We start from the raw sequence: 16,493 nt of genomic DNA, 5'->3' as shown, positions 1-16,493 counted from the left end.
TACTTTCCGATTTCAATGAAACCATGCCCCTTCATTATATGGTCGCCTTTCAAACTTTACAAAACACTAGGGATAGATCCACTATCAAATGACCACTCCTTATGGTTTTCTCTCTCCTCATTCTCTGAATCCAAGATCAGAGGTTAGCAAGAAAACAGTCTGCTCCTTTGGCAGATATTCAGCTACATAAGCCAACATAGACTAGTAAAGTTGAGCTTAGAGAGCCCTACAACTTCACTTAATGTACATACAGTCATTTAAAAGAACCTGCTGTATTTTCTTTTTAGCTCATCAGGGCCTCACCCAGCCAGTACAGAGAAGTGCTAAAACCTTGTGCTAAGATGCAAGCTGTAAGGAGGTGCTGCTGCATGACTTCTACGTTGATCAGCGGGGGATTTGTATATTCACTGGCAGGCCTTCAGGGGCTTAGTGGCTGGATGTCATATTGTCGCAGTCATCTTCCTACATGCCTCCACCACTGTAAACATGTTCCTAAGAAGTAGCGCAGACACCAGGGTAGTGTCTGACATAATCCAACAGAAAACATCAGCCCTACCTCCTCCTCCTGAAACCTGCTCCACCACACCACACGCTCTGGGGAAGAGGACTCACCCTGCAAACAGACATCTGGTTGGTGGTGAGGGTGCCGGTCTTGTCCGAGCAGATGACGGAGGTGCAGCCCAGGGTCTCCACGGAGGGCAGGCTGCGAACGATGGCGTTCTTCTTGGCCATCCGGCGAGTTCCTAGGGCCAGGCAGGTGGTGATGACGGCAGGCAGACCTGGTAAACAGACGGAGGTAATGAAGAGGCTACCCATACCAACGCCATGTATCCACGGCCTTGCCTCAATCTCCCAAGCAGCCTCACCCTCGGGGATGGCGGCCACGGCCAGGGCCACGGCGATCTTGAAGTAGTAGACGGCGCCGCGGATCCAGGAACCTCCATGGACGGGGTCGCTGAAGTGGCCGATGTTGATGAGCCACACGGCGATGCAGATGAGCGAGATGACCTTGGACAGCTGCTCCCCGAACTCATCCAGCTTCTGTTGCAGTGGCGTTCGCTCCTGCTCAGTGGCCGCCATCTCGTCACGGATCTTTCCAATCTCAGTATTGACACCTGTGGCCACCACCACGCCTACTGCCTTACCCGCTGCTATATTTGTGCCCTGTGGAGGAGAGTAAAGGCGTTGGCATTGGGGGGTGTCATGGTACACGTGTTTGAAATAGGCTGTTTTAGTATGGGGACCTTGATTCTGGTTGCAATGTGCACAGGAAGAACATTTGTTGACAGAAAAAGCATTATAGTTGGATTTCTTGTTTGCCATTTGACCCACCTGCATTTCCAGTCCAAAGTATATGAATGCAACCAACCAGACCTTTTCTATTCCATCCTACACCACTGAACACAAAACCACCAAGTACCTAACCATGGGTTTGGTGAAACATTACACTACTAAGTATAAATTGGGCTATGATCATACCGGGGAATACTCTGGCACTAATTAACACTTCCAAAATGAAGAAACGGACCAGTTACTTTTCAACTAATAGGAGTAAAACCATGTGGTCATCTTCAATAACCCATCTGTGACGAGGGACAACAAACTCCACCTTGCAAGATCTAATATTATTGAGCCTGTTTGTGGGCATCCTGTTAGTTTGCACACTTTCATTCAACTCAACTCATCAAAAAGCTGCAGAGAAGCAGCCATTTCTGAGATTGAGGAACCGGAGCACATATCTAATATTCAGTCAAACAGTAAGTGTGTGACCTCATGCATGCCAGCTACACTTCTATAGCAAACCACGGCCACGTGACTCACTGAATGTAGGATCAATCGGTTCCCATTTACCGGGTAGTGTACTTAAACTGACTTTTGTATAAAAAATACATTTCTGAGAGATGACTATGTGACTGGAGAGCACCTGTCAATTCAAAACCCATCTAAGAACTCTTATCAGTTTATTTGGTTATAAAATGTACTTACAGTTCAAGCAACATAGAGGTGGATTAACTGTTTTTCTCCAAATGAATTAAAATAAATGCACAACATCTCATGCACACCATTTAAGCATATGCTTTTATTCTATTGTTCATAAGTTGTAATGCCCATTTCAATTCACCCTAGAAGAAGGTACGAACAGGATGGCTGGAGGACAGGACAGAATAGGCCTGTCATCAAAATCAAAGGGAGAAGTATGTGAGGGTGACTGAGAGGAGAGAGAAAGAGGAGAACACAGGCCGGTAAAGGCTATCTGGCCAAGCAATAATGAGAGGATCCCTTTCTGAAAAGAGCAGATGAAAAGGGAAGGGAGGAAAGAGGCGCTTAATGGTTTTCTAGAGACTCACACAAAAGAGCATGTTCTTCTTGTCCTGGTTGACCGCCCGGGGGTCAGGCACAGGGTCAGTGTGCTTTATCACAGAAACAGATTCTCCTGAAGGGGAAAAACGAGAAAGATCAAGCAACGCAGCACTTCCACAGAGCAGTGTGGTGACGGGTTGACATTTTGCACAAGATGGGTGTAGACTCACTTCACAGCTGACTAAACAGACCTGCCAATTATGAAACACTACATCAAAGACACTTGCACACTACTGCTACTGACTGCAGCGCAAAAGGGCGCAAAGCCTTGTGGGCAATCAACTGAGTGCATTCCCCACAGAGAAAAGCAACTGAAATACCTCTTCCATGCAACCAATTAAGGCAGTGGAGAAAAACCAGGTTTTCAAGAGTAGCTTATCATAACCCTCTTTTACCCATCTTTCATATCCCTGTCTCTATGTAAGTCCGGAGATTTGTATATTCATTCCTCTAACAGTCCATCCTCTCTTCCCACTTCGTACCAAGCACTGCTGATGACTTCAAATTAAAACCTTGAATCAGTGAGTGTGCCAAATCATAAAGTTGCTTGAAAAATAACAAAATGGTGACTCAAACCAGGAGCCCATACATCAGCACATACAAATGTTCAATACAATCTACAAGGAGGAAATATGGTTAATCTGGGTCATCTTGCCCTACTTTTCTGAGTACACAAACAATGGCCAAGCACATTTGAAACTATTCTGCTGCAAAAAACATGAAGAAATCTGTGTGCCAAGGTCCCACCTGTCAGAATGGACTGGTCCACCCTTAGCGTTGTGGATTTGATAGAAGTGAGTCTAATGTCTGCAGGAACTTTGTCACCAACTGTGGAGAAAATAAGACACCATTTAGTGAGATAACAATTGTAAACTCAGAGTTCAGCGTGAGATAACTGGTCATAAGAATGGGGGTCACATTTAGGCCAGGCACATTTCTATGGCAACGAATGCCTCATAAAAAAAAAAGTACTCAGTGGCAGGTTCTCTCAAATTACTCTGAAGAAAAATTACTGCATCACTGTCCACTTAATTTGAGGAAGAATTATTCAATATTTTATGCAATCAACAGTTATTTAGTTGATAACTATAGTTATTTTGTAAATATATAATGCACATTAAATAATAACAGGACGCATAGTTCACAAAACATTTAAATGACTAGGCTAGAAAATAATGAATAGGAGTGGGTGTGCTCCAGCATTGGATCAGAACATAACAGCATTAATAAAACATACTATGAGATCGTGGGTCTAATGGTCCTGTCACAGCATAGCTTGCTTAATTTGCAAGGTAACATGTTCTATCATATCGACATTGGCAAAAATACAAAATTTGGCACTGACGCGCCCATGGATTGACAGTTCAGCAACTTCTTAAATGAAGACTCAAGTAGCTATGTGCAGTATCAGTTACAAGCCCGCAGGTGAACAAACAATATTATATCTCACAGTACAAATGAAGCATGAGTAGGAATGGAAGGCAACAGAAAGGCTCAAGTTCATATTGGAAAACACCCTGTTGTAATTCAGAGTAGGGGTGTAAACATATCTACCCTGTGATCATCACAAAAAGAAAAGAAAATACCTGGAAATAAATAACTTATACAACAATACTATAATGTTTGCAGGAGGAATGTTTCTGTAGTTAAATAAAAATAAATGTTTGTACAGCAGGAGAAACACAGCAAAAGCTCAAGCATCTCTGACCAAGACAGTTAACACTAAATGCTCCCAGGTCACCACAGTAAATATTTTCATACAACCAGGGTAAAAAAAGGTAAAAAGGAAGGCCATAGTTAATGTCCATTCCTCCACCAACACACTGTTAGATAACAGTTGATAGAAATTAATATTAAAGAAAATATATGTTCCACTGGGAACCTAATCTGAATGCTAACCCACCAAAACGAGTCCCGACCCCAAAAAGTCTCCCATTCACTAAAAGGTGTTTGCATTATGGAAAGGGACAAAGGATCGTAACATTTATTAGGAACAGTTGGTTAATACACTATTTGCTTCAGGCAGGGGGGTTGATAGAGAAAGCAAAATACACTTCTGTTCCTCACTCAAAACTTTTCTTTTCAACTTTTTTGAAAAGGAAAGAAAAAGGTGCAGTGGTCTCAGTTTTTTCCAGAGCTGTATATTTTTTTATGTGATTTCATAATACAAAGTTACTGTAACCGCTGAACGCACAAACGAACAATTGCCTGAAAAAATACTTTTTACTTTACCAGTCCTGAGGACCATGTTGACAGACATGTAAACTAACCCTTGGGCCTCCCCAGTGCCCTTTTGGGCTGGAGGGGGTGCATGAAACCTGACAAACACACATCCAAAAATGGAAAAACTATTTTGATCAGATCCACAGTGCAGTGGTAGGGGATGCGGGTGGGCAAAGGGAATCTTTGCTAGGGAGATCCACACAATAAATCCATCCCTGCACAAATAACGCTATATTCTGCAAGTGTTATTGATGATTTTGCTGAACTACTCTGTTATATCAGTTGATTATAACTTGTTTATTATTACAGGGGATTTTAACATCCACATAGACAATGGTACAGAAAATAAAGCTGAATAACTTTTTGCACTACTTCACACTTTTGATCTCACTCAACATGTGAAAGAGCGTACAGACACTCAAGTCCACATTCTAGATCTCTAAAGGTCTCCGTTTCTGTTAAGAAAAGGTACATTAATGAGAGTACCAATGCTCAGTTTATGGAAGCAATAGCTATCTCTCCAACAAAAAGTGCTGAGTCAGTTGATGTACTCCTGGATCATTTTAATGCCAAAATATTGAAGGTCATGGATCGTGTTGCACCAGTAAAGGTTAAGAATACTATGAGCAAACAGAAAACACCATGGAGAACCAAAATGATGGTAAGCACCCTGAAAAGAGAATGTAGGAAATCAGAACTTAAGTGGAGAAAAACTAAACTTCAAATTCACATCTATAAACAAAGCCTTGGTAGCTTCAACAATGAGTTACGCAGGGCCAGACAGCAACATTTATCGGGAATGATCAACAAGAATAACAACAAAACCCGCACTCCATTTGTCATGGTCGACAAACTTACAAAGCCAATAAAGCAGATAGCATCAGAACTCATGTCCACAGTGAAATGTATTGAATTTGCGTGTTTCTTTAGTCTGAAAATTATAAGTATTAGAAGGACAATCAGAAATACACACAGTCTAATTATTATGTTGCATTTCAATACAATTGATCAAAAATCCCTAGAACAGTTCGACATCTTAAAGCTTCCACTTGCTGTCTCGACACACTGCCATCAGAGTTTTTAATTCTATGACAAAGGAGCTACAGCAAATAGGTAATAGCTCTCTGCAATCAGGCATTTTCCCAACGTCTCGAAAAACAGCTGCCATTAAGCCCCTATTAAAAAAAGAGAACACTGGATGCATCTATTATGAAGAACTATAGACCTGTATCAAATCTCCCTTTTATTGCCAAGATCATTGAGAAGGTTGTCTTCAATAAACTCAGCAATTTCGTGACCAAAGCAGTCTCTTAGACAGATTTCTGTCAGGTTTCCAACCTCACCACCGTACTGAAACGGTCCTGATTAATGTTTTAAATGATATATGGCTGAATACTGATTCTGATAAAATAACAGCTCTGGTTCTATTAGACCTCAGTGCAGTATTAGACACCAGATCATAGAACACTTATAGATAGGCTGGAAAATTGGGTAGGACTCCCGGGACAGTCCTTGATAGGTTCAGATCTTATCTCGATGGCCGGAGTTACTTTGTCACCATTGGTAATCATGAATCTGATAGGGTGGCTATGACATGCGGAGTTCCACAGGGATCAGTTCTCGGACCGCTTCTGTTCAATCTCTACATGCTACCTCTGGGCCAAATTCTACAGAACAACAAAATGAACTAATACAGCTATGCAGATGATACTCAAATATGACTCTCGAACCGTATGACAACAGCTCAATAGACACTCTGTGTCACTGTATAGAGCACATAAATACCTGGATGAACCAGAATTGTCTACAATTAAACCAAGATAAAACTCAGATTATTATGGCAACAAAAATAAAGTATTAGTAAAGAGCTGGATTCTCGGGCCCTTAAAACAAGGGATCAAGTGCGTAATCTTGATGTTCTGATAGACCTCACATTTAACAGTCATATCAAAGCGGTCACCAAAACAGCATTCCATCATCAAAAAAACATTTGCCAGAATCAAAGGCTTAGTGTCCCATAAAGACCAAGAGAAGAACATCCATGCTATTATCTCTAGTAGGGTTGACTACTGTAATGGCCTGTTAACTGGACTCCCGAAAAAGACTGGGAAACAGCTGCAGCTCATTCAGAATGCTGTTGCTAGAATGTTAACCAGGACCAATAGAACAGAGCACATCACTCCGGTTCTTAAATCTTTGCATTGGCTTCCAGTCAGTAACAGAATAGATTTCAAAGTGGTGCTTTTAGTTTATAAATCTCTGAATGGTTTAGGACCCGAATACATTCCTGATAAGTTTGAAGAACATAAACCAAGCAGGGCTCTTAGATCCATGAACACAGGTCAGCTAGTAGAGCCCAGAGTCTAAACGTGGAGAAGCAGCGTTTAGCACTTATTCTGTACACAACTGGAATAAACTACCAGAAGATCTTAGACATGCCCCAAACATATCAATATTTAAATCCAGATTAAAAACACTTCTCTTTTCACATGCCCATGACTGAGCACTTAAACTTAACCACACTGTTTAACCTTATAGATTCTTATGTTTTTATCAAATTTTCTTATTGTATTTTTTATTATGATGTTTTTATTAGTTTTGATGTTTTCATTTGAGTATTTGTTTTTATGTTATTGTATTTCACACACACCACACACACTTTCTTTGTAAAGCACATTGAATTTCTTCGATGTATGAATTCTGCTATATAAATAAACATGCTTGCTTACTGCTACTATGGGGACAAGAGACTAGGGACGATGTTATTATTAAAACACTGGAAGAGAAGCAATCATTAATTTCTAGCTCTAGCCATCCAAACAGTCAGATAAAACCACATCGGTAATTGGGCCAACTTCAGCAACAGAAGTGCCTTGTTATAATAATACAGTGGTGGTAGTTCGGAGAAGGTGCTCTCCTCTAAGCACATACAGTGCCCTTCATAATTATTGGCCCTGGGAGAAAGATGAGCAAAAAAGGCTAGAAAGCAATATTATAGTTGTTTATAAGCTTACACTACTTAATGAAAACAAAATTACCTTTGAGGTAGGTGTTTCTGTTAACATTCTTAATCAAGAAATAATAATTTCACAATTATAAGCATCTCTCGAAATTCTTACAAACCAAAATATTATAGAATTATCTTTTCACAAACACCAAGTTCACTCCAAACTGGGTGAAGGGAAATAGACTTTGGGTCCCCATCCTGGCAGCTTTATTACAGCTTCAATTGATTTAAATAAATTAATTCAGTTAAAACCCTAATAGCTGAGGTGTCTTTAGGTTTTTTATGGAGAACAAGTTTAATTTCTATATTGAAAATAACATAACGCACATCTCCAGGGAAGGGGCAATAACTCTAGAGGGCACGGTATGACAAACAATTCCCAGCTAAGCAAGCAGTGTGATAAGCAGAATGGCTTGGTGAGATATGTATTGGAAAACACAAAGCCATTTTGGGAACACAGAACATTTGGGGGGGAACATACACAAATCTCAAATTCCCTACGGACTAATATATAAAAAGCCCATGTCAAAATACCTCTAACCCAAAGCAGCGCAAAGCAGAGCACGCTCCCAGTACACATTAAGAGGGTCATGGAGAGGAGGGAAGACTATTTTCATAGACAATGAGAGCAGAGCACTTGTAAGAATAGGCCCTTATTAGACTTGCTCATCAAGGAGCTTAATACCATGCCTGTTTCACAAGCAATATCTATGCCATCAAAGGTGAAAAACCAGGCTTCAAGGCATGAAATGTACAACCACATTTTCACAATAATAAACTGATTTGTGAAACCACTCGGTCACCTTTTCCTTCTTCACATTTTGTTAAGCAGGCTTAATAATTTCTACACAAAATTAGCCTTAATGACAACGCAAAAGACATCTTTCAGTACATTTTCACTCATTTCTAAACTGTCTCGTTTACATAAGTATATAGAGACCCATGGCCATGACACTCCAAATGGAGATCCGATGCATCTTGTGTCCTTTGATCATCCTTGAGATTTGAGTGGAGTGCACCTGAAGCAAATTCAATTAATTGGAAATTATTTAGAAAGCAACACACCTGCCTGTACAGTGCTGCTTGAAAGTATGAGAAACCTACCGGGATGATTAATACGTTTGTATAAAACCTTAAAATAAACTCAAAATCTTTATAAAATCCTTCTCTAAAGCACAATTTATAATAAAAATAATCCAAATAAAGGACATAGACAATGTACAGATTTTCATTGTTTATTTAATGTAAATGGTTAATTTAGCAAAAACTAAGATTTCATGTGTGCAAAAATATGTTAACAGCTTCTTTTAATAGCTTGAGGTGCATTCATTTGCAGTAATAACTGAGTAAATGTCTCTTATATTCAGCCAGTTGAGTAAGGTTTGAGCAATGTCAGGTATGTACTGCCCACTTCAGGTCCTACTACAGCATATTGATTGGATTAAGCATCTCAATGGGATTAAGGTTATTGGATCAATAACCTGTGATGTTACAAGGAACGTCTCAGAATCTACAGATGTTATGTTTGGATGGGCTTTTACGTCATTTAAAAAATTTTTCCATGTGGCCCTTCGGGATCTTTTGGAAGGGCGTCCACTTGTAGGTTAAGTTGCTATCATGTTAAATGCTCTCCATTTGTAAATGATTTGCCTCAGAGTGGCCTGACCTCACAAGGGTCTGGCACCCTTCTGAAAGTGTGTGGTGACATTGGGGAGAATGTTAGGGACATACTATAACTGTTGATCATGAAGGTTTGTTTGTTTGTTTGTTTGTTTGTTTGTTTGTATCTCAGAAGCTGATGAGGTAGCACATAAGTCTGCACTTTCCATTTTCTCATGGATGGGGAGTAGATAAACCGAGGGGTGGGAGATGTGTGCTTAATCCCATGCCCTAATAGTCAGATAGACCTCACTGTCTTGAATAAATGGTCACAGATCGATCCCTCGAGAGGACAACACCACTACCCCTCGACAGACCATCCTGACATCTTAAACAGATGAGAAAAGTGCATCAATCAGATTTGTAATTTTTATTGTTTGATCAAGTCAAAGTCTGTCCCATTTTAATATGTATATCCTGTCCCCATGTCCTAGCAATGCCATGTTGGTGTACATAGTATAGCAACAAGGACGTTAGCCAGGGCCTGCTGTGGACACTGCTTTACATGCAGAATGTTGTTTCACCCAAGATACCAGGGTTACTGCTGGCCAGGAAAGCTAAAAGGTGATTGTAGGAATGGTCAGCTAAGCTTTACATTTATATATAAATCTAATAAGAAAATAAATGATGCTCTAATGACATCTACTGAAAATGAATCAGAAGTTCCTGACAGCCAACTATGTTTGAAAAGAACCAATCCTAAAACTTTTCCTGGGAATAACAGTGTACCCTAAACCAAGGGCTGCTTTTCACTGGCCCCCACTCTTGTAACCTCAAGTCTGTCTCAGAACATTGCAAGACCGCTCTGTCCCAATCTGAGAAGTTGAAGGCAGGTGTTTAAAGTGCATGAACCACAGACCATGTTGAGCTTGATCTCTCCCCACCGCTAAGACTGTTTCTGCTCCAAGAGGGACACCATTCGCCACTTCCAGTCACAAACTTTGGGGAAGAGGAGGACCCTTGATACCTTTCAGTCTGGAATGCTAAAGGACAGGAGGCAACTCGCACAAATGCTGACGTTTTGGCAATACAATTCTATCAAGTGAAACCACTCAGTCTTTAAAAATAATGTAATATATAGTTAATCTCCGTAACGCAGTCTAAACTAAGGATTCGACAGGATATGACGGCACTGACTGATTTGAATCTTTGCCGATACAGAAGTGTGTGTGATGGATGGATTCAACATTTCAGTGTTCAGATATGACAATTGAACAGAAATGTATCTGTGAACAGGCAAGTGGAAGGTGGATCAAAGGGTGTGGTCTTGCCATTACACTTCTAGTGTCAAAAGGGTCCTGATGGCAATACCCAGCCGAGGGTACACACACTGCACCTTCACGGAGAACTTTAGCCAAGTGTAATCATAAACGTGCATTGCAACATTTGATAAATGTTGCTCCGAGCAAGTCATGCTCCTCTCCTTAACTACCAGTGCAGATGTAAACACACACTGCCTTATTTGTAGTCACCCTGTTACTCTGGAACTAGAGTGGAAGGTTAAATAACATTACGCACTTTGTGCACTGCCATAAGGGAGAAAGGCACCAATATATTAATCGCACTAGTGAACACGGGTAGAACTTGGGTGACATGAAAGAGGGAAAGGACAGTGGTATACTGGGTGAACGTAAAGGAAAGTAGGCCATCTGTAAGAAAGCCAGGTGTCAAATCACGGAAAGGGTTTCAAAGAGCTTGAGGGGACATGGGAAACTGCAGTTTGTGTTCTACTGCCCCTTGTGGGACACCGGCACAATCAGTATACCGCAATCAAGATAAGAACGGTTACCCTGTTCCTATTCAATAACAGATCCCCATGTCCTAGCCTTCATACAACACACCCCTATGGGAAATGCTGTAAGTTTTTAGTATTGCCTATTGAACTCCTAATTGCAGGTCCCCATTCCACTGAAACAAGCTGATGTACAATGGCATGGGAGAGTTGACCTCCATACAACCATCTGAAGTGCCTCTAGAAAGTTTCTGTGTTTAGGTAAAATCACCGGCAGTGAATGTCTGTCAACCAAGGAGCAGAACTAAGGCAAGCCGGTGAGGGTTTTGGTGATTTATCAGCAGGGACACTGGGGACAGGCTCATAGATCAGAATCACAGCTTTGGTCCCCCTTAATATCAGAGGCCTCAGATCAAAGAGCTACACGTGATTACATAAAACAACATGCACGAGTGTCAAAAAAAAACCAGGAACTCATGAAGAAAAAACACATAGGTCAATAAAATTGACAAATCTGCAATAGGTTAATCCACCTCTCAGTATATTAGAAGCATCTTACCAGCCACCTCCACAATGTCCCCTGGTACGAGGTCTCTAGACTTGATCCTCTGAACACTCTTCCTGTCCTGCCGGTACACCTTGCCCATCTCCGGCTCATACTCTTTAAGGGCTTCAATGGCATTCTCTGCATTTCGCTCCTGTAAGGCAAAAACTGACTAGGTTAAACAAAACTATACAGAATTAATGAAAGCTTTACGCATGGGTTGATGACAATCCCAAGCAATATTTGTTCAAAATAATAATAACAATAAAACTGTGTCAAACATCAAATCATTGGATATTGTACGTCAGGAGAAGGGCTTTCTGAAATTACCGGGAGAGTGAAGAGTTTTTGCCATTCCACAGACAGTCGAATTTCAAATCAAGCAATTATTGGGAGGTTTAAGTATAGATGGTCAGTTTTTATGAGGATGTTTCCATGCAAATTGATTCTCTTATTTAGAAAATGCCACCCCTTTTATACCAAGTTCTTCAAAAGATCTAGACTTTGTCTTCGCCTTTCAAGTCACAAGTCATACAATGAGGACGAGAAGTGCAAAGGAAAGTCAATGTGGTAAAAATAATGCAACATTGCTAAATACTCGGAACATAACTTAACAGAAGGATAGCACTGATGAGATCAGCAAAAGCAAACCGCATAATCGGCCAAGGACGACCTCTTCTATGAACAACAGAATGCTCACAAATATGTAAAAATAAAAAGACAAAAGAACATGTACAAGAGTGACAGCAAGAGAAGTGGTAGAAGGAACTGCCAAAGATTGGCAGCATATAAACTCATGCAAAACAGTGGAGAGTCATGATGACTTGGGCATGTATGGGTGCTACTACAACTGGTTCACAGCGTCATTGATAATGTAACTGCAGATGTAGCAGCTGAATGAACTTTGCAGACAGAAACGTCTCGTCTACTACATGATAAATAAATGCTTAAAAACCCATTGGACAGGGCTTCATCTTATAGCCAGGCTACAAGTCCAACCATACAGCTATATCAACTATAATCAGGGACAAAAAGCCATTCTTAACTGGCCAAGTTAATCTATTTGCTGACGAAGACACCCAGCACCTGGTAGAGTCAAAAGATTGTAGATTTCAGGCAGTTATTTTCATGCAAAGAATACACAACCAAAAACTCAATAAGTTAATTTAAAAAAACATCAATTAAAAAAATATTACTGTCCCAAAAGTTCCTGTGCCTGGAAACAGGGAGACAATGTATAAAGTGTTAAAGCTTTAAACCAATGCATAAACAAAAGCCCTCATAATAGCTAAGAATATTTACTTGAACCTCATACGGATTGATTTTACAGCCAAACCTTTGTAGTATTAAGACAAAGAAGAAATACTTCTCTTCTTAACCAAGAGGGCTGTATAAAAGTATTTACACGGTTCTTTGACCATAATATGGTCAAACAAAACTAGGACTTTGTAACATCAGTGCGCCATCAGATATGGCTGAAGACCAAAGAACAGTGAATCAGTGAACCCCCAGTCCCCCTAACCCATGTCCATTCCTCCCCAATCAGCATCAAGCGATCTGTAGACCTTTCCCCACTGTGATAACTCGCTGGGGGAGGTCACAGGCAGTCAGCTTAGCAGACCTCCGGACAGACAACAGGGCATAGCAGGTCACAGCCACTAGTCTCTTATAAGATAGCAATGTGAATTAAACCACTAAATAATACCTTGTAGGGAAAGTGTTCCAAATTGTTAAAGATGGTTGTGTCAACCATTTTGGGCATTGATTGGAATGAAGTACCTTAAATGTACCTTAAAAGTGTTTGTGGACTGAGAAGAAATAGAGAGCTATTGTAAACATGTGCATCTTAGCAAAGTCTCCAGTTTCGCATATAAAATAAACAACTTGACAGACAGTGACTCTTCCCTAACATAAACCTCAACAGGACCTAATCATTAATTCAGCAGACAATACACCGCTTACCTCAGAAGGACAGCCTTAAAGCATTTCACAAAAACACACTATACCAAGTGGTAGAGGTGTGCAGTGGCACTGTAAATGGTCAACCCAACTGTTCACAAATGAAAAGGGGCCTGGTATGGAGCCCAAGTTTGGACCCTGCTAGGGAGTTATTCCTAGCCACTGCGTGTTACTACTTGCTTGCTCTTTGGGGTTTCAGGCTGGTATCTGTAAGAGCACTTTGTGACAATTGCTGATATAAAAAGGGCTTTATAAAATACATGTGACTGATTAGTATGAATTTCAGTGTTAAGTATAGAAAATGCTTGGCTCTTAAAGGCATGTCCCAGCCCGGATGTATTCTGAATAGAAAGACCACAATGGTCTACAGCTAGAGCCAGATTAAACTATTAGTGAAAAAATACAGTTTTTCAGGACGTAAAACCGAAAGAAACTACTACTTTCAGTAATTAACGCCACTGACCAACATGATAGGACATTTAGCCTGTAGGAAACCCTTTTTAGTTATATAATCACATCGCCACAAACCCAGCCAATGCCTCAAGAAGGTCATTGTCAATCATGATTTAAAACAAAAATTTAATTATATTTCTTAGAAACAGGCTCCAAGATGAATATGTGCACATTACAGACATGCTAAACATTCAATGTTACCCTAGTCTTCCCCACTCCCCTACACCAATGACTGTAGCTGATCTAGTTGCCAAGAGACGTTCAGAGTATTTACAGTGGACTTTTTAATGGGCCTCTAACTCTTGTGTTGACATTTGCCAGGGGGGTGATAGCAGTGCCGGTGCCCAGCCCGCGGGCCCTGCTCCAGGGCAACCCGCTACTCCCTCCGCTCTGACAGGGATTGAAGCGGAAACCAAGCAGAAAGCAAGGTAATTAAGCAGTGTGTCGTTACGCCTCCTCCTGCCACCCAGGTGAACACTGCTAAATCAATATCTCCCGGACACTCTCCATGGCATGCCACATTAACCCCTCAGACTAAGCCAAAAAGCCAGGGGTAAGCACAAAGACATAGCCAGACAACCCTGCAGGTTGTGTTAATTTCAATCTATTGTTTTTACCCCTAAAAGGTCCCAAGACTGAAGCAGAAAACTTGGCAAGGAAGAGTAAAGGGGAGGTTAAGGAAAGGGGACGCCGGTGCTTCTCAGGCCAGTCAGGGTAACAAATGGAGAAATAAAACCGGAGAAAAAAGTGGGACGAGGCAGAAAGGAAGGGCAGAGAAGAAAATAGAACCTTTTCTCTTCATACAGGCCTGAGGGCTCCAGTGGGATGCTTGCTCCATCTTTATTCTAGAGAGTTATCTAGCTATTAATACCTTTCACTGTAAAACTCCATATCAGCAACAACCCCCACCACACCCAACTTTCACTATCCAAAGCCATCCCCACTGCATCTTGGGATTTCTCGACACTGGAAATATAGTTGTAGACACCAGTGAAGAGGCATGTACTACTTCAGTATTCTATACCTTAAATTCAAGTGTAACAAATATATTTTTTAAAGGATTTTAGCGCAAAAAATGTGCTAGGCTGAACTTGCGGAGCAAGGGAGCATGACAGTGATGCTGCACCCCTAGGAGAACATATTGGAGCCATGAGAGGTTGAACAGGGCTCATTAGAACACATCAACCTAAAAACAAGCTCGCCATTGTCTGAATTTCAGTTTGTTTTAATGTGGCTTCATGATGGAAGCTGTTTTTAAGTGAGACACCATTCATCTTGAATGCATGGTCAAGCTGCACATGAACTTAACGTTAGTACCACCAAACCGGTGTTCTACCCAATCATGTAGAACCTGTTATTTAAAAGCATTATTAATTATGGATCGAGCGATGATTTTCAGGAAAACAGGTTTCGCACATTAGTGAGGCCACCTTGACGTCCCAAAAGAGGGTCTAATAATTCTGTAGGCCACTGTTGGACATTTTGAATGGTTATGATTTACCTTACCTTTTTGAAGACTATCTAAAGTAACTATGCAACTTTGCTTAGTTTATTCTCGTTTCCTGAGGTTCAGACCAGTTTGGGAAGGCAATAATCTTACTGGACAGAAAGGCTTCTGAAACCTTTTTCTCGTATCCAATCCCTGCCATTTTGTCAGGGAAACTAACTCAGTGGCCAACGAAGGTCGTAACAGACTACAGTGACACCAAAACCTTGTCATTAAAACGGTCAATAATTTCAGCTTCTCCCTTTTAAACAGAATCAATTAAACCCATCATAGGCAACTCCTGCTACCATTAGAACTAGAAACATTATAAAATATATATTACATTTTTTTGTATGTGCTTACCTGCCAGACGCCAACAATTGCATTGGCTATAAGTATCAGCAAAATGACAAAAGGCTCCACAAAGGCTGTGATGGTTTCCTCTCCCTCCTCAAACCAAGCCAGAACCTGGAAGGTGTACATAGGAAAAATGTGAGACTACATAACTCAAACACATAAAAAACAGCTTGATGCATATTATGCACTAGCACATCTCAGCACAACAAATAAATCAGGGCAAAAGTAGTCACTTTGTAACACTTATTCAACAGAAGGGGAAAAAGTAGCTGGTGGCAATTGTTAAGACTGGATTGGGCTGAAAGCTTGGTCATCGCAGGCCTTTAAAAACACTGTAGCGCCTGTTCATCTAGGTCAGTTATTGCTATTGAAGATATGTCAGAAGCATGTGTGTTGACGTCCAGCTATGTAAAACAAATCCAAAGTTAAACTGTTAAGCTATTCTGATGGATAAATATTACACTGAAAGTACTACACATCTCTACCCTATTCAGGCACACAGCCTTTGGCTAAGCGTTCAAACCTAACTTAAAAGTGAGCAACTACTCTTAAGTGGAACTAATATCAATAGAAATCCATTTAAGCCAATAAAAAGCAAGGGCTCCAGGCTGCTACCACTGGTTACATTTTGTGACAATTACACTTTTTCCACAATTTGATCAAACCGTAATATGAAAGCCACGTCTCACATATCAAAATATATACTTACTGC

At 40.7% G+C, this 16,493-nt stretch overlaps 1 protein-coding gene across 2 annotated transcripts in view; it reads right to left on the bottom strand.

Annotated features, from left to right (window-relative positions):
- atp2a2b (ATPase sarcoplasmic/endoplasmic reticulum Ca2+ transporting 2b) overlaps positions 1-16,493 on the bottom strand; it is a 32,560-nt gene that overhangs the window by 11,764 nt on the left and 4,303 nt on the right. For both annotated transcript variants that reach the window (XM_010877459.5, XM_010877457.5), the window contains exons 4-9: positions 15,788-15,892; positions 11,542-11,680; positions 3,109-3,189; positions 2,349-2,434; positions 867-1,164; positions 613-779 (exon numbers count right to left, since the gene is read on the bottom strand). In XM_010877459.5, coding sequence (XP_010875761.1) covers positions 613-779; positions 867-1,164; positions 2,349-2,434; positions 3,109-3,189; positions 11,542-11,680; positions 15,788-15,892 — 876 coding nt within the window. The remainder of the gene's footprint in view (positions 1-612; positions 780-866; positions 1,165-2,348; positions 2,435-3,108; positions 3,190-11,541; positions 11,681-15,787; positions 15,893-16,493) is intronic.

This window comes from Esox lucius, chromosome 14 (genome assembly GCF_011004845.1).
Source record: "Esox lucius isolate fEsoLuc1 chromosome 14, fEsoLuc1.pri, whole genome shotgun sequence".
Lineage (NCBI taxonomy): Eukaryota > Metazoa > Chordata > Actinopteri > Esociformes > Esocidae > Esox > Esox lucius.
Note: the sequence above shows the minus strand (reverse complement) of the source record. Positions and strands in the feature narration are given on the sequence as shown.